The following is a 19001-nucleotide window of genomic DNA, read 5'->3' as shown; positions in this document are numbered from 1 at the left end:
CCCTTCCGGGCTAAAAAAAAAAAAAAAAAAAAGTGTTTTTGTCTGAAAGAGTGTGAGAGTCTGAATTCAGTGATAAATAAAATTAAAATTTCCAGTAATTACCTCATGAATTTGGTATTTTGGTATTAGTACTTCATATACTATTAGCACAAACACTATAGTAATCATACTCCAAAATCCCTTCCATTTTTGGAGTATGATTACTCCTCAATTACTTATATTATTAGCACAAACAGTATGAACTACTTTTACTGAGTACTTTTGGAGGAATCATACTCCAAAATCCCTTCCAGGCTACAAGTGATTTCATCTGAAACAGTGTAAAAGACTACATTCAGTGATGAATAAAATTCATAAAATAAAATTAATTTACTCCAAAAGTAGCCTGGAAGGGATTTTGGAGTATGATTACTGCAAAAGTACACAGCAAAAGTAGTTCATAGTGTTTGTGCTAATAGTATACGAAGTGTTAATACCAAAATACTAGATTTGTGAGGTATTTATTGGAAAATTTTTCTTTTATTCATCACTGAATGTAGTCTTTTACACTATTTCAGATGAAAACACTTTAGCCTAGAGGGGATTTTGGAGTAAGATTACTGCAAAAGTACACAGTAAAAGTAGTTCATAGTGTTTGTGCTAACAGTATATGAAGTACTAATACCAAAAATACCAGATTCATGAGATAATTACTTGAAAAATGTATTTTATTCATCAATAAATTCAGTCTTTTACACTATTTCAGACGAAAAAACTTGTAGCCTGGAAGGGATTTTGGAATACGATTACTGCAAAAGTACACAGTAAAAGTAGTTCATAGTGTTTGTGCTAATAATATATGAAGTAATAATACCAAAAACACCAGATTCATGAGGTTCTTATTGGAAAAATGTATGTTATTCATCATTGAATGTAGTCTTACACTATTTCAGATGAAAACACTTGTAGCCTGGAGGGGATTTTGATTACTGCAAAAGTACATAGTAAAAGTAGTTCATAGTGTTTGTGCTAACACTATATGAAGTGCTAATACCAAAAATACTAGATTTGTGAGGTACTTATTGGGAAAAATTTATTTTATTCATCACTGAATGTAGTCTTTAACACTTTCAGATGAAAATACTTTAGCCTGGAGGGGATTTTGGAGTATGATTACTCAAAAAGTACACAGTAAAAGTAGTTCATAGTGTTTGTGCTAACAGTATATGAAGTACTAATACCAAAAATACCAGATTCATGAAATACTTATGGAGGAAAAAGATTTTATCTCATGTTAAAATAGCCTTAAAACTCTTTTATCCAACTAACTTGACTGTAATGATCCTATAAATCCCACATAAACACCAGTGCTGGTGTGTCCATGCAGGGCAGAGTCTGGACACTTCTTATCATCTCAGTGTTCATTCAGTTTCACATTCCTTACATTCATGCATGACCACAGATGTAATCATAAGGCTTAGTATTAACTTCAGTACATTCCCCTACCGAGTCATGATGACCAAACGCCTGTCTAAGTTTCGTTTTCGTTACTGTTGCACTGAAACCCAAGTGTTTTGGCGCTCAGCTGATCTGTGCAGCTGTACTTAAAGCTGCGCACTCTGCTCCACTCCGCACTTTGCAAACACATCCAGCCTCCTCCTCCACCTCCACCTCCTCCTCGTATGAAGATGTTTCTGTCCTCTGTGATGAAGTCTCCGAAGCCGCTGGTGCATCTTTTCATCCAAACCCTGCGGTGCATGTTGGTGAGCCTGTTCTCTGCACTTGTGTACTGGACTGCCGGAGCCTGCAAGGATGCGTCTGCTTCACCTTCTGACGCAAAAGCGCACGCAAATAAAGTCCAGAACGTGACGACTCCGACCAGTGTCAACTACCACTTCACACGCAAGTGTAACTACAAGTGTGGGTTTTGTTTCCACACTGCAAAAACATCCTTCGTCCTGCCTTTAGAAGAAGCCAAGAGGGGCCTCAGACTCCTGATGGAAGCAGGTAAACTAATGTTAAAACCTCCTGACGACCAGGAAAAGGAAGGGTTGGACTTTTATTTATGTATGTATGTATGTATGTATGTATGTATGTATGTATGTATGTATTTTTTTTATTTATTTATTTATTATTTATCTATTTATTACATTAACCCATAAAGACCCAGTGCTACTTTCCAAATGTATTTTTCTCTCTTTTTAACTTTCTTAAGTGATTTATCACTATTTATCAAAATATTATCCTCCTGAGACCCAGCAATGCTTTTTTGTCCTCTGTAGGGCAAGGCTAGGCAAGGCAAGTTTATTTGTATAGCACATTTCAGCAACAAGGCAATTCAAGGTTCTTCACACAGGACATTGAAATAAAAGAAACAAAAAGAAACACATTGAAAACATTATAAAAGAAACATGTAAAAGATGATTAAAAACAGCAAGTAAGAAAACAACACATAAAATAAAATAAAAAAATAATAATAATAAAATAAAAATAAAAACAAACACATATTAAAGTAAGAGTTGCAGTGCAGAGTTTCAAAGAGAATATAAAATTTAAAAAGTCAAAAGCCTTTTAGTCAAAGGCAGCAGTGAACAGGTGAGTCTTTAACCTGGACTTAAAAGAACTCAAACTCTCAGCAGACCTGATATTTTCTGGTAGTTTGTTCCAGATATACAGAGCATAGAAACTGAACGCTGATTCTCCATGTTTAGTTCTGACTTTTGGAACACAGACCAGACCTGCACCGGATGACCTGAGTGGTCTGGATGGTTCATACTGGACTAGAAGGTCTCTAATGTATTTTGGGCCTAAACCATTCAGTGCTTTATATGCTAGTAAGAGAATTTTGAAGTCTGTTCTCTGAGAGACAGGGAGCCAGTGTAGAGACCTCAGAACTGGGGACAAAAGTTTGACAGTTTTACTTAAAAAATGCTGTCCATTGCATTAACAAACAAACAAACAAATAACTACATAAATAAAGTATCTAAATAAAACTGTTGCATTATGCAGTTTCCATAATGTAAAAAAGCTAAAAAAATTTCACTTTCCCGGGTCTCAAGAGGTTATAGTCTCTATTGTGCTTTTTTGTTGTTGCTTTTTTCCACTGAAAATCTGGTATTTTCCTGTATTTAATTTACTGATCGTGTAGTTTCATCATCACGTTGAAACTACATTTGAAGATTATTTCACCAAAAATAAAGAAAACTTAAGTAATAGTGACTTTTTTCAGTCAAATCTGTCATTAACTGAACATGAATGGGTTTCACTGGTGAATTTATGTTGTAGATGCAGTGGTTCTCAAACTTTTTACAGCTGACTACCCCCTGAAATATACTTTTTTAGCCAAGTACCCCCAACTCTCACTCCAGCATTTTTGATTGAAAAAAAAAAAAAGGCAAAATTTGTTTTTGTGCCAAAGGTTTATATTTTCAAAACTTTGTAAACAAACAACATATGTTTAACCATAATATATTAAAAAAAAGGTAAAAAAAATAAAATAAAATAATAGTAATAATAAAATAAAATAATTAATAAATGAACCTTTCATCAACACAAAATAATTACTTCGCTACTCAAACTCTTTTTTTTTGTCTATATAACAACTTTATTAATCATTTTTCCATTACAATTACATCTTCAAGCATATCTTATGCAATTCTTAAACTTGCCCCCCCCCCCCCCCCATCCAGGTGGCATCCCCACAAATACATCCATATAAATACAGAGACAAAACACCAAAAAAAAAAAAAATGATTCAAAGCTACTCAAACTCATTTTGAAGAATATAAAATAAAAGTGTTCTTAAAATGTTAAAGCTTAAACAAGATGACTGACAATAAAACTATTATATGAATGTATTTATTGTGTTTTACATTTCACCATTTATTCTCATTATTTAGTTTGTATTCAGTACATGATGACTTATTTAACCCATAAAGACCCAAACATCCACCACTGACACAAACCATCTACTGATCTAAACTGTTTAATACCCGCTGATCCACTAATCCTATCAATACATGTAAATAATTGGTGTAAAATGCAGTTTGTCATCTTTTCATGGTCATCAGATATGACCTATTTGGACGTTCAGAGGCTCTGTAGTGAAAGTGAAAACACCATTTTTACATTTATTGCACACATTTGACTGAACTTGTCTGTTTTTCTAATATTTTTCTATTTTTCAGGCATGGAAAAGATCAACTTTTCTGGCGGAGAGCCTTTCTTACACGATAAGGGAGAATTTCTGGGGAAATTGGTGCAGTTCTGTAAAGAAGACCTGCAGCTCCCAAGTGTCAGCATCGTCAGCAATGGAAGCATGATCAAAGAAAAGTGGTTTCAGAAATATGGTAAAATCACAATTTAATATCACTGTTTATTTCACGCTCTTATATTAAGCTGTGTCAGGCACAACAAATCCTGCCCCTCGCAGGATTAAATGTAAAAATTATATATGTTTGTGGAAAAATTATTAGACCACCCTGTGTTTTCTTCAATTTTTTGTTCATTTTAATGCCTAGTACATCTAAAGGTAAATGTTTTTGGACAAATATAATGATAACAACAAAAATAGCTCATAATAGTTTAATTTCAGAGCTGATATCTAGACATTTTCCACGTTTTCTTGATAATAACCAAAATCACTTCAGTTCTTGCATTAATATCTATGGCACTGTACTGACAAAAACAGTGCTTTTAGAAATTCCATGTTTTCTTTTCTGTCTGTTTTAGTCACATGGTACACACAGGAGTTAGTATTTGATTGCATAACCATTGTTTTTGATGACTTTTGATGGTTTAATAACTTATTCTGTGACTGTATGTGCCAAGTTTGAAGTAAATTGAAACAAAATTGATGTTTTATAGACATTTGAAATTTTGCCCATTATAAGTAAATGGGAAAAGAAAAATATTTTTAAAAATTTACAAAAAACTTCAAAAACAAGCTATCACTTAGATATTTTGCAAAGTGATGTCTAAAATTAATCTGCAATGTTTTAAGTAAATTAAGTTAGAATTGACATTTTTATAGCGATTTGGAATTTTGCCCATTATAAGTAAATGGGGAAAAAAAGATTGTAAAAAAAAAATCATAAAAATTTGACCTTTGACTTACTTTTCCCAAAATGTAATGACATCTATTGTGGGTCACTTGCAATCTATAAACCCAATTTGGTATGAATTGAAGCAATAGTTTTACTGCTAAAGTGTTAACAAACAAACAAAGAAAAACAAACAAAAGAAACAAGTTGTGTCAGGCACAACAAACCCCGCCCCTTGCATGTATTGTAGCTTATTTTAGCATCGATCCAGCTGATGTCATCATGTCTATGCGTGTGCTGATGCCAGCATATCAAAATATATATGTGGCAAGTTTGAAGTAAATTGAAACAAAATTTATTTTTTTATAGACGTGAAATTTTGCCCATTATAAGTAAATGGGAGAAAAAAATAATTTAAAAATTCATAAAAATTTGAACTTTGACCTACTTTTCCCAACATATATTAACATCTATTCTGGGTCACTGGCCATCTCTAAACCCAATTTGGTATGAGTTCAACCAATAGTTTTGCTGCTACATACATTTGAAATTTCGCCCATTATAAGTAAATGGGGAAAAAAAGATTTTAAAAATTCATAAAAAATTGGAACTTTAACCTACTTTTCCCAAAACATAATCAGATCTATTCTGGGTCACTGGCAATCTATAAACCCAATTTGGTACTAATTCAACCAATAGTTTTGCTGCTAGAGTGTTAACAAACAAACAAACAAACCAAACCAAATACAACACCCCTTGCCTCCCCTTCGGGGGGCGGGGCAATAATGTACTGTCTGTCTGTTTGTCTTTTCTCAGGTGATTTTCTGGACATCTTGGCCATCTCTTGTGACAGTTTTGATGAAGAAACCAACCAGCTGATCGGCAGAACTCAAGGCAGGAAGAGCCACCTGGACAACCTGTACAAGATCCGTAACTGGTGCCAGGACTATAAGGTGGCGTTCAAGATCAACTCGGTCATCAACACCTTCAACATCGACGAGGACATGACGGAGCACATCAACCAGCTGAACCCTGTCCGCTGGAAGGTGAGGACAGCAGGAACATGTGTGTGACTGTATGATATGAGTCATGGTCACACATATACTCAGAGTCTGTGTTTCTGTTTCAGGTGTTCCAGTGTTTGCTGATCGATGGGGAAAACGCAGGAGAAGAAGCACTGAGAGAGGCCGAGAGGTTCGTCATCAGCGACCAGCAGTTTGAGGAGTTTCTGGACAGACACAGCGGTGTGTCCTGTCTGGTTCCTGAGTCCAATGAAAAGGTATGAGAATGCAAACACAGAAAACACACATGAATATAAGTATGATAATACAGTATTATTTGTTATTTAAATCACTCCTTAAAACACATTTTTATAGACTTGCTTTTATGTGATGTCTGTCCCTTTTTAACTTTTTATTTTTAAATTTAATTTTTAAATTTGATCCTGTTTGATTATTAATTTGTTTCACACATCTCTCTTATTGCGTTGCTTCTGTTTTAGTGTTTTTACTTGCTTCGTGTATCCTGCTGTTGTGCCCTCTGTCAAAGCACTTTGTAAACTTTGTTTTTAAAGGTGCTATACAAATAAAGTTATTATTATTATTATTATTATTATTATTATTATTATTATTATTATTATTATTATTATTATTATTATTATGCACCTAACTTAACTGTTTATCATGCATGTATTAACCCTTTAAGGCTTTAAGGCTCCCACATGACATTTTCTCTACATTTCACCTTTTGCTATGTTATGAATCCTCTTTTATTATAACATCATCTTCTGAATTTTGCATTTTCTGGTGAAAATTTGGTATTTTCCTATATTTAATTTACTGACCATGTAGCTCAGGGGTGTCAAACTCATTTTAGTTCAGGGCTTACATTCAGCCCAATATGACCTGAAGTGGGCCGGACCAGGAAAATAACAACAGCGGAAAAAAAGTTAAATTACATGTATAATATTAAAATTTTAATTCAAATTCTTTATTTATATAAATATTTATTTAAATACCAAATTTCTTATATTTCTCTTTATATTTTTCATTTTCACTCGTGTGTTTTTTTTTCTCTCTGTGATTGCTTTCTGTATGTTGCTGCTGTTAACTATGAAATTTCCTCATGGTGGGATAAATAAAGTCTTTTCTTTCTTTCTTTCTTTCTTTCTTTCTTTCTTTCTTTCTTTCTTTCTTTCTTTCTTTTTATCTAGCTAGCTAGCTAGCTAGCTATCTAGCTATGTATCTTATTATAGTTACGTCTACAAAGTTTTATTAAAAATGTGAATAACACGAACAACCTGAAGTGTCTTAAGAAATATAAGCGCAATTTTAACAATATTATGCCTCTGTTTATCATTTCCACATGTACATTACAACTTATAGACCACAGTGCATCTACAAATACACTAAACATTTAATAACAGGCAGAATATTGGTAAAATTGCACTGACTTCTCTTTAGACTGTTGGTAAAATTGCACTGACTTCTCTTTAGACTGTCTGGTTGTTCATATTTGTTCAGGATATTCACATTTTTTGTAAAAGGATAGTTTCTAAATGTAAACAATTTAATCTGATTTTACTTTTTTGTACTGAGAGAAAAAATTGGAATTGTCATTATTACCTCTGCCAAGGAGGTTTTGTTTTCATCTGAATTTGTCTGTTAGCAAGATAACTCAAAAAGTTATGGATGGATTTTGATGAAATTTTCAGGAAATGTTGATACTGGCATAAGGAACAAATGATTCAATTTTGGTGGTGATTGGGGGAGGGGACTGATCTGCCTTGGTGGAGGTCTGCGCTCTCCGAGTCCTTTTCTAGTTTATAGCTTATTAAGACAGTATTTTACTGGTCTGATTCACCATAGATCATATTGGTCTGTATGTGGAACCTAACCTAAAAGGATTTTAACATCCTTGATTGTTAACATCTTCAGTGTGATTTTTGCATTTCCCAGATTCATCCCATGGGCTGGATTAGATTTTATTGCGGACCGGTTTTGGCCCGTGGGGCCATATGTTTGACACCCATGGCATAATGTAATGTTTAGTTGTTTTTTTCACATTAAACCAAGAAGAAAATCTGGAGCCATTATTTATAGTTTATTATGTTATTATTTTACTTGAGATCATATTGGTTTGACACCTTCGTCTGTTAATATCTTCAGTGTAATTTTTGCACTTGGGCCGGATTGGACCCTTCAGCGGACTGGGTTTGGCCCATGGGCTGCTATAGATTATGATGCTAGCAGTGTGTCATCTGAAGTAGCACCTACTACCGATCTTATTCCCTTCCATTTTCTGTTCTAAAATTTGTGTTGGTATAGTAGTATGTGCATTATATGTTTGAAAAAATACAGAATGGAATTTCAGTTTTTTTGGTCTTGTCTTCACAGATGAGGAATTCCTACCTGATTTTGGATGAATATGTAAGTAGTTTTGTTACTTTAATACTTTAAAACCATTTAACCCTTTAATACCTACAACTATTTTCGTGGTGACCTCCAAATGAACTTTTCTCTTCATTTAACCTTCACCATGTTAGTTATCACCATTTATTTTATATTATCCTCTGCATTTTGGATTTTCCAGTTAAAATTTCAAAGATTGTTACATTAAAACAAAGAAAAATGAAGAAACACTGACATTTTCAGCAAAATATATCATTAATTTAACATAAAAACTAGCGTCTACTTCCATTTTCATATGTCAAATTACATGGGTTTTACTGGTGAATCCAGGTTGTAGAAGATGACTGTGTTTGCACTTTTACTAAAGAGTCTCTGAACGTGTAAATGGATCATTTTTCATGCTTCTGAAAACCTAAGAAACTGCATTTTAACCAAATTATATAGTTTACTGACAGGATTAAAGGTTGGGAAGTTATTCAACATTTTATGTCAGTAGATATTTTTGGTCGTCTGCAGTTTTCAGATCTTTTTAGGGTTAACTGAGTTGGGGGTTTTTTTGTTTTTTTTTTAGATGCGATTCCTTGACTGTCGTGAAGGAAGGAAGGACCCGTCCAAGTCCATCCTTGACGTTGGTGTCCAACAGGCCATTCTTTTCAGTGGCTTTGATGAGAAAATGTTTCTAATGAGAGGAGGGAAATATACGTGGAGTAAAGCTGACATGAAACTGGACTGGTGAAGCTCTGAGTGACTTTAGTGGTGATTTGTATATTTGGAATATTTGCTGTGTTTGTAAATTTGTTAATACTTATTGTAGATGAAGATTATATTTTGGCCTTGAAATGCTGTATGTTTTTTTTTTTTTTTTTGTAATCCATTTTGTGTTTGAGAGGCCTGTTTGTAGGAAATTTTCCATGTGTTTTTCTTTTGTGTGGTTCACTTCCTTTTGCCTCCTGTGTATTTTACATTGTTGACAAAAAAAAAAGCTGTTCCATTTAGAAGCAGTATTATATTTTTGCACTGCAGACACAAGTTTATGACCAAAAAAAGCAATAATAAACTGATTTGCATAGTATTTGTATATGTCTGTATTTGTGTGTTACATTTGCAAAACAAGTCTAAAGGTCAATACCATAAAAATGTCCCTAAATGAGCATAATATTAGATAAAAATCAGTATTTTAGAAGTTTACAGTATAATAAGTGTTCAAAACAGCACTGCAAAAAAAGATAAAAACACTAAATCTGAGGAAAAAGGTTCTCAAAACAAGTGAAATATCTGTCCATGCAGCAAGATAATTCACTTGACAAGATTTTTGAATTAAGAAATAAGCCTGTTTATAGATGTATGAACACTTCAAATTAGAAATGATCTCTTAAAACAAGATAAATTATCTAACACTTCTGAATCTTTTTTTTTTTTTTTAACTTGGTAAGAACAAAACAATACTGACACTTGTTTTGTTTTTTTTTGTCTGAGACGCCTCTTTGTAGTACATTTTTCATGCGTGTTTCATTGTTGAATGAAGAAAAAGCTGTTCCATTTAGAAGCAGCATTATATTTTTGCACTTCAGACACAAGTTTATGTTAAAAAAAAAAAAAGAAAGAAAAAAAAAAAGCTAATAATAAACTGATTTGCACAGTATTTGTGTATGTCTGTGTTTGTGTGTTATATTTGCAAGTCAGTCTAAAGGTCAATAACATAAAAATGTCCCTAAATGAGCATAATATTAGATAAAAATCAGTATATTAGAAGTTTACAAAATATTAAGTGTTCAGAACAGCACTGCAAAAAAGGGTGTCTAAAAATAAGATAAAAACACTAAATCTGAGGAAAAAGGTTCTCAAAACAAGTGACATATCTGTCCGTGCAGCAAGATAATTCCCTTGACAAGATTCTTGAATTAAGAAAAAAGCCTGTTTATAGATGTATGAACACTTAAAATAAATAACGAACTCTTAAAACAAGATAAATTATCTAACACTTCTAAATCTAAGTTTTTGTTTGTTTGTTTTTTACCTTGGTAAGAACCAAATAATCTACAGTGAGGCTGTTTAACCCATAAAGACCTTGATGTAATTTTGCAGTAGTTCCCAAATTATTTTTTTCTCTAGATTTAATCTTTCTTAAATGATTTATCACCGTTTATTCCAATATTATCCTCTATGTTTTGTATTTTTTTAAAGTGAAAATCATGTATTTTCCCATATTTAATTCACTGATCATGTAGGTGTTCATTAAAGACCCAGAGTAAAGTTGAGGGTTATTATATCAAAAACAGAAAAAAATGCAGAAAAAGGGACTTTTTCAGTACAATCTATCAATAACTGAACATAAACCAAGCGTCTCCATCCACTGTCATTGATTCAACTCCATGGGTTTTACTGGTGAATCAATGTTGTAGAAGATGGTGGTGTTTCCATGTTCACTACGTAGCCTCTGAACGTCCAAATGGGTCATATCTGATGACCACATAAATAAATAAATAAATAAGATGACCATGAAAAGATGAATAACTGCATTTTACACCAATTATTTACATGGATTGATAGAATTAGTGGATCAGCAGGTATTAAACATTTTACATCAGTAGATGATTATTGTGGCTGGTGGCTGTTTGGGTATTTATGGGTTAAACTACTCCAACATGTGATTTCCAGGAAAGCGTTATGGACCAAAGCCATTAATGATTTCCGCATCTAAATGGAATTTCTGTCATCAGGTTGAGTGAGAATTTACTATAACAATGTTGGAGGTGAACAATCATAACATTCTGAACATTGACAGGAGAAGTGGTAATAATACTGATTATTTCATTTATATTCTATGCTTTAAATGCTGGTGTTTTTTAATTATTTATTTACAATACATTTATACCAACACTTGTTTTTTTGTCTGAGACGCCTCTTTGTAGTAAATTTTTCACGTGTGTTCCATTGTTGAATGAAGAAAAAGCTGTTTTATTTCAAAGCAGTGTTACATTTCTGCACTACAGATACGAGTTCATAACCAAAAAAAGCTAATAATAAACTGAGTTGCACTTTATTTGTGTGTGTCTGGGTTTGTGTGTTACATTTCCAAGCAGTCTAAAGGTCAAAACTGGAAAAATCTAAATTTTACCAAGTGTATTTTTCTCATTTCTAGTCAAAATATCTCATCACACATAAAATGAGACATAATCACCCAAAGAGTAGCTTTTCAGTGAGATATAAGAACTTATTTTTAGACAATAGATCTTGAAAATCTTATTTCAAGAAATCTTATCAACATAATTCTCACTTGTTCCGCTGGTAGATTTTTTTGCTTGAATTAAGCAAAAAAAAAAATAAAAATCTTGAATTAAGCAAAAAAAAAAAAAAAAAAAAAAAAAACTGCCAATGGAACAAGTGAAAATTATCTTGGTAATATTTCTTGAAACTAGATTTTCAAGATCTATTGTCTATAAATACGTTATTATATTTCACTGAAAAGTTACTCTTTAGGTGATTATGTCTTATTTTAAGTATGATGAGTTATTTTGACAAGAAATGAGAAAAATACACTTAGTAAGACTTTAATTTTTGCAGTGCATACTATTGACATAGTACAAGAGGGGCTTTTTGTAGTGCACTGCAGTGCACTATAAAGAAAAAAAGAGAAAAGCCCAAAAATTAGCCACTATAAGGAAAAAAAGAGAGAACAGCTTTTCTTATAGTGAATATTTTTTTGGGGCTGTTCTCTTTTTTTCTTATAGTGGATATTTTTTTGGGCTAGTGGATATTTTTTTGGGCTGTTTTCTTTTTTTTTTGATAATTTTTTGGGCTGTTCCAGTTTTGTTGTTTTTTTTTTTTCTTATAGTGGATATTTTTTTAGGCTAGTGGATATTTTTTTGGGCTGTTCTCTCCTTTTTTTGTGGATAATTTTTTGGGCTGTTCTAGTTTTTTTTTTTTTCTTATAGTGGATAGTTTTTTGGACTAGTGGATATTTTTTTGGGCTGTTTTCTTTTTTTGTGGATAATTTTTTGGGCTGTTCTAGTTTTTTTTTCTTATAGTGGATAGTTTTTTGGACTAGTGGATATTTTTTTGGGCTGTTTTCTTTTTTTGTGGATAATTTTTTGGGCTGTTCTAGTTTTTTTTTTTTTTTTTCTTATAGTGGATCATTTTTTGGGCTAGTGAAAAATTTTTGGGATGTTTTCTTTTTTTGTGGATAATTTTTTGGGCTGTTCTAGTTTTTTTTTTTCTTATAGTGGATATTTTTTTAGGCTAGTGGATATTTTTTTGGGCTGTTCTCTCTTTTTTTGTGGATAATTTTTTGGGCTGTTGTAGTTTTTTTTCTTATAGTGGATATTTTTTTAGGCTAGTGGATATTTTTTTGGGCTGTTCTCTCTTTTTTTGTGGATAATTTTTTGGGCTGTTGTAGTTTTTTTTTTTCTTATAGTGGATAGTTTTTTGGGCTAGTGGATATTTTTTGGGGCTGTTCTCTCTTTTTTTTGTGCATAATTTTTTGGGCTGTTGCACCTCTGCTCCACCACACATTTCAGATCACACTGGTCTGAGTGTGTCCACTGAACTAAAATGTCTTTGACCCCCCCCCCCCCACCACCACCACCACCACCACCACCACCACCACCACCACCACCGTCCTGGTCACAGACCTGCAGTACCATCTCCTGACACCAGGGGGAGCTCTAGTTTGTGAACGCCTGTAGTTTCCGGTCTCTCCTCTAAGCGGCAGCGTAGGACAGGATACAGGATCCTGTGACGGACAAATGGCGTCCCTCCAGTGTAGAGCAGCTGATTTCCTACCAGGCACGGCAGCAGAAACGACTGAGAGATAAACACACCGCCCCCGGTTCTGTTCGTAACCGGACAACCGCTTGGTTTTCGGTGGATTTATGTAGCAAAGTGTCGCGCGGACGCTACATAGTTTAGCTTAGAAGCGTCTTCCGCTGTCAGATAGACTTAGCTTATAGCCTGTGCGTATTTAGCTACGGTGTTGTTTTGTTTTGGTTTTCCTTTTTTTTTTTTTTTTTCTTTCCTCGCTCGTTGGTGTGAGTGTTTCTCCGGGGCCTGAGCTCGGGCGACAGTAGCGGGTCAAATGTTTCCACCCCGCCGTATGAACATGGGCATCACCCCTTCTGTCAGAGCCTCCTCCTCCTCTTCCTCCTCTTCCTCCTCTGCCTGACTGTTTTGGCCGTCTCATCGTTAATCCAATTCAGGAGATCATCTTTTCAACCTTTCCCGAGGTTACACCATCAAGACGGCGTTATCTCAGAAAGCCAGGTAAGGTGTTTTTAAGGTGCTTCTTTTTTGTTTTGTTTTTTTGCATCTGTGAAACATATTGGGTTACTATGATCTGTCAGTGTCATATTTATACCATTTCCTGTTTTTCCTGCAATATCCAACGTGTGGCTCACATCCACCCTAACAATTAACGATGTCAGCGGTGACTTCTTAAGTCTATTTGCAGGATTTTAACTCCTTCCTTGCTGGTTTTCATGTAAACAGTTGTAGTGTATGTCACAAAGTACTATAGCAGCTGCTCCAGGGTTGCATAAGTACAGTTTTGAGCCTGTGTTTATGTCATCAGAGTTGCTGTAATTGTTGTTCACCCTTGCCTTTACCTCATATTCCTTTTCTCATTCAGCAGCTGCACAGTGTTGTATGTGCACTCCAAACATAACATGCTCGGAGTGAGCTCTGAAAGGTCACTTAGTGCCCTGCTATTTCCATTTTAAGCAGCAGGTCCCCCTCAGGGTACAGTCAGATTATAGGCAGGGCGATGAAACCAGGCTACTAGACAAACAGAGCATTCCTGCAGTTGTGTGTGTTATTCCACCTGAACACAGTGTCCTCCTCTGTCACTCTGTCTTATCTCCCTTTAGGTGGGCTAAAATAGTGTATCATACAGGCTTATAGTGATAATCCGAGGTGTATTGTCTCCCAAGTTGCATCCTCTCCTCTGAAGGAAGCCAAAACATTCTGCATCCTACAAAGACATTATGCCCCAAAAATGCCATTAATGTGAGGAAAAACTGCCTCACTTACTAGATAAAGGCCTGTTTTTGTCTCTTTGCCATGTTCCGTTTCATTTCTGCAACACAAAGAAAAGGAAAAATCAGACTTGCACCAATTTTTCAGAGTGTAGAGAGTAAAAGACAAAACACCCACAGAGATATACTAACACAGCCAAAACTTATTTGGCCAAGGACATGATGATGATGATTTATACTTGTTTAATAATTTAACTTGTTTTTCAGATACTTTTTAATTTCAAGAGATGATTTGTTGAGTTTAGAGGATTGGTATGTAATAAGTAGCAGGGGAAATTAAAGGTGCAATCTGTAATATCCATGCACGCTCATGTGGACTCACTTTTGGAGTCTATTTTGTGGTGGGAGCTGGTGGTTTGCCAACATTTGCTGACTTCATTTCTAAGATAACACCAGTCTTGGTTCCCCTCCCTCCATCCAGGCAGCTGATAACACTGGTCTACAACCAAAATGCTCCCAGAATAAAAGTAGTGCTATGTGGCTATAGCTTAACATGCACCATAGGGTCAAAAAGTGAAATTCTTTAAATAAGACTATATTGCATATTGGAATAATTGTACTTTTCAGATTCAGATATAGTGGTAAACAAATGTCCTGTCCCCTCAAATTAAAGTTTCTGAAGATAGGGAAAAGGAAAATGTGCTGCACAACAGCGGAAGGCTTAGAGAAATTAGTAAAGCGTCTATAAATTTCACTTTAACTTTATGGTCTGCACGTACTCATACGATAGTGATGCGCGAGTCAAGTTTTTTTCAATCTGCGGGGTTTTATTATTTTTTTATTTATTTGACCCAACCCACCCTGCAAACACACTGACATTCTTTTGACTTGCCCCAACCCGACCCGCGAGTAACCCCCTGATCCGCACATCACTAAGGTACGGCATGGAATGCACCCCCATATAATCCCTGGACGGACCTTTCCATAGACGCACTACAGCAGTGGCAAATGTATGGCCCGCGGGCCAAAACCGGCCTGCCAAAGGTTCTAATTTAGCCCACAGTATGGATTTGGAAAGTGCAAAAATTATACCAAAAGATATTAAGAGTCAAAGGTGTCATACTTGTTTTTGTTCAGGTTCCACATTCAGCCCAGTTAATCTCAAGTAAAATAATAACCTGTAAATAATGACTGCAAATTTAAATCAAAATTTCATTGTAAAAAGTCGGTATCTGGTCAGTATCGGCAAAACTAATCCTAAAAAAATGAGATTGTATCAGAAGCAAAAAAAATCCAGATCACTAGTTTCAACAGTTGGGCATATATCTTCAGAAACATTAGGCTACTAGCAGTTTTCCCATTTGTTTTTCAATTCATCTTAAGAAATTATGTAAGATTTAGCACTTTTTTTTATCTCTGAAATGGATCATTTTCAGTGTAACAACCTGGTCTCAGAAGTGGAATGAGCAGACGCCAACAAACAACCAACACAAACTTTACATAAGCACATGAGCACGAGCTTTTTCTTGGTCACTTGGATGAATTCAAGCATGGCAAAAATGGTTCATCGAAGTTCTTTATTCAGTGTTTGAGGTTTTCTTTTTAACTGTGCACTTACTAAACAAGAACATAGGATCAGTATTTATAATGTGAATGTTCCACACTTTTTTATTTATTGTAAGTCATTTACTTATTAAATGTTAAACAAGGCAAGGCAAATTTATTTGTATAGCACAATTCATACACAGGGCAATTCACAGTGTTTTACAAAAATGGAAGAGAGACACACAATTAAAGCATAACCAATAAAACATAAATAATCAATTAAAATGAAGTAAAACAACACTTTTGCACAAAAAGGATTGTCTTTATATCATGCAGGCCTAATGCATGTATGCATCAGGTCCATCCTGTACACCTCTGCATTAAGTTCCTTCTCATTGTGTGCTATTGATTCTCTCTCCAGTTTCATGCTTCTAGTCGTATCACAGCAGCCGTAAAGCTTCTCCAACTGTGCTACCTTTCTGCCAACATGCAGAAAAACACACACGAAGCACACACATGGGGAACATTAAATACAGTATGTCACATGGATTTTTGTCTCTCATGGGCTACGTGACGCACTTCGTCTCCGAAAGCACTCGCTCCCATCAGGGAATAAGTGCATCAAGTCACTCGCTTCTCCAGATTAGTTGAAAACAAGAGGAAGATGGTTTCTACAAAGCAGTAACACACTCTTGGACTGACCAGCAGCAATCGGTCCGTTCCCAGAGGAAAGGGGAGATGAGTTTACTAAGACTGCGAAGGAACGAGGTTACAATGACGTACCGTTCCAGTCCAGAGGGAGAAGACACGTCAAAAATACACACACATGAATGTACATGTGAACACATACATGCATACTGTATGAGAGCACTTTATATAGAAAAGGAGAGGCTATGATTGTGTTGGTGTGATGGCAGACTGTCATAGCACAGGCGGGCTCTCAGTGGAGAGTTTGGTTGCTTAATGTTTATCTAAGCCTTTCATGGTGCCGTCTGACCTTGGCTTGGCCATGTACTGAAAAATATTACTGCAGCGTTTTTCAAAAGATCTCTGCTGAATATGTTATTGTGCCCATGATGATAAGGCACTCTGGTTGTTCTGTTAGACATTCTGATTCTGTAAGAAAATCCACCACTGGATTTGTTTTACCTTGATTCAGCTTTAGGCTGCAGTCTTCACACTCTGTTTTCCACTTAACAAGGTACAGAACAGATTTTTTAGCAGCTAGATGATGGATAACATTACAGATTAAAATAACTATATATGTATGAACAAATAGATTAAAGTGTTAGTCTGGATTATTTGAAGGTGCTTATCCATAGTGTATCAGTGTTTTATCTGCAGTAGATTGTGAACTGAATGCCCTCACAGACAAACAGAAATGCCAACACAGGGGCGAAGCAATCTATTTAAGTGTTATGTAAGTAAGTAAGCATCTTCGCTGCTTTGTCTTTTCATGAAACATCCTTCTCCAATTGAGCTGAAGGTGTTCATCACTTGTGTCACAGCCATCAGACTCAGGAGAAAGCAGGAGGAAGTTATGAACCAGAACACACTTAGGACCAAAGCCACCAACAAATCAACGCTATGTATCCACAGACTGTATCAGTCACTGAATAAGGTATAAAACTTCATTTTTTTTTACGCATTCCTATTGTTTTCTTCAAACTAAAACTCATTCAAGATAAAACAATGTCTCATAATCTTAACATGCTGCATCATCTGATATTTTACTTTATAGCTCTGTTAGCTTAGCTCAGGTTTTATACAAGGAACAGCCTCAGTAAAACCACAAATCACCGCCGTTTTCTGTACAGTCTGTGTTGTCAATACTTGCACTAAAGATCTGTTTGGAATTGTCCAAATAAGGTCATAACTGTTACAGGTTAGACGCAACTGTGCATCAATAAATGGTAACTTAGCAAAGATAATAACATCATATGATGACTTTATACCTTCATAAGCTTCAGAATCAGACTCAGCTGTGTAGAAGAAATGCTCTGATTTCAGTGTCAAACTCCATTCTTTTCATTTAAAGCTGTGTCCAGTGGTTAAAACAACAACAGCATTTCCAACTTTAGCTACTTTGTCACTTTCTTTGACTCTATAAAGCCGTGTTTCCGCTATGTGGTACTCGACTCAGCCTTTTTGCTTTTCCATTACTAAAAAATACGTCGAATCTGATACCTGATACTATTTTTTTTAGTATCTGCTTGGCCGAGGTTCCAAAACTGGTGAAGAGATACTAAAATGTGACGTGTAAACACTGCAGACCACTGATTGGTCAGAGAGTTGTCACCGCATCGTTGTGTCATCAATTCGTGACCCACCATTTTCAACAAACCAGATTCGGAAGTTGACAGTTAATATACAGGTAGGCTAAATACATCTATGTTGACAGCCTGCAAAATGACAACATGGTCAGTCGAAGAGGTTCAGACGTTTCTGTCCTTGGTGGCTGATGAAAAGATTCAGCGTGAGCTTGACGGGGCAACAAGCGAGTTTATCAGCAGAAGTCAGTACTATCCTGAAATGGAAATGGCCTCCAGGATTAGTACCTGGTACCCAAGTTGAATCGAGTCGAGCCAGTACCACGTAGCGGAAACACGGCTTAAGTTGTTTCTTAGAGGTTTTCATTCCATCTGGTTACTTTTTGGTCAAAGGTCATTTGGCGTTATTTTCCTAACCATGAAAGACCAGCAGTGACTCACTACTCCCTCTAGTGGTCACATAAATCCATCGGACAGTGGGTATGAATGGATTCAGTTCATGTCTGTGCAATTCAAGGTATAGGCATCTTTGGTAGAACTTCAAAGCCTTTTACTCTAAATACTTAAGTGACAGTTTTACGTTATTTTAAAAAAAATATTCAAAAGTAGAAATTCTTAAAGTGTCTGGTGGTTTTAGTCATTACCAGTTTCAGTTCAATTAGAAAAGGCAGAACACAATGAAGCAGTGAAAATAGTCAAAACAAAGTGTACACTGAAATGGATTCGGGTTTTAAGGCAAACTTTTTTTCAATTGCTAAAACGCCATTTATGCTGTTGGTTCTGTCC

The 19001-nt window shown here is 35.1% G+C and overlaps 2 protein-coding genes across 2 annotated transcripts in view; both read left to right on the top strand.

Annotated features, from left to right (window-relative positions):
• Positions 1 to 1562: 1562 nt before the first annotated feature.
• On the top strand, positions 1563 to 10054 carry rsad2 (radical S-adenosyl methionine domain containing 2). Its single transcript, XM_030125901.1, has 6 exons — positions 1563 to 1986; positions 4167 to 4328; positions 5838 to 6067; positions 6151 to 6300; positions 8417 to 8449; positions 9003 to 10054. Exons 1-6 carry the CDS (start codon positions 1662 to 1664, stop codon positions 9165 to 9167), a joined length of 1065 nt encoding a protein of 354 aa, XP_029981761.1. The 5' UTR covers positions 1563 to 1661; the 3' UTR covers positions 9168 to 10054.
• Positions 10055 to 13161: 3107 nt separating this feature from the next.
• rnf144aa (ring finger protein 144aa) overlaps positions 13162 to 19001 on the top strand; it is a 73870-nt gene continuing 68030 nt past the window's right edge. Inside the window, exon 1 of the mRNA XM_030126893.1 lies at positions 13162 to 13690. The gene's annotated coding sequence lies outside the window, so the exon portion shown is untranslated. The remainder of the gene's footprint in view (positions 13691 to 19001) is intronic.

The sequence above is a fragment of the Sphaeramia orbicularis genome, chromosome 22 (genome assembly GCF_902148855.1).
Source record: "Sphaeramia orbicularis chromosome 22, fSphaOr1.1, whole genome shotgun sequence".
NCBI lineage: Eukaryota > Metazoa > Chordata > Actinopteri > Kurtiformes > Apogonidae > Sphaeramia > Sphaeramia orbicularis.
Note: the sequence above shows the minus strand (reverse complement) of the source record. Positions and strands in the feature narration are given on the sequence as shown.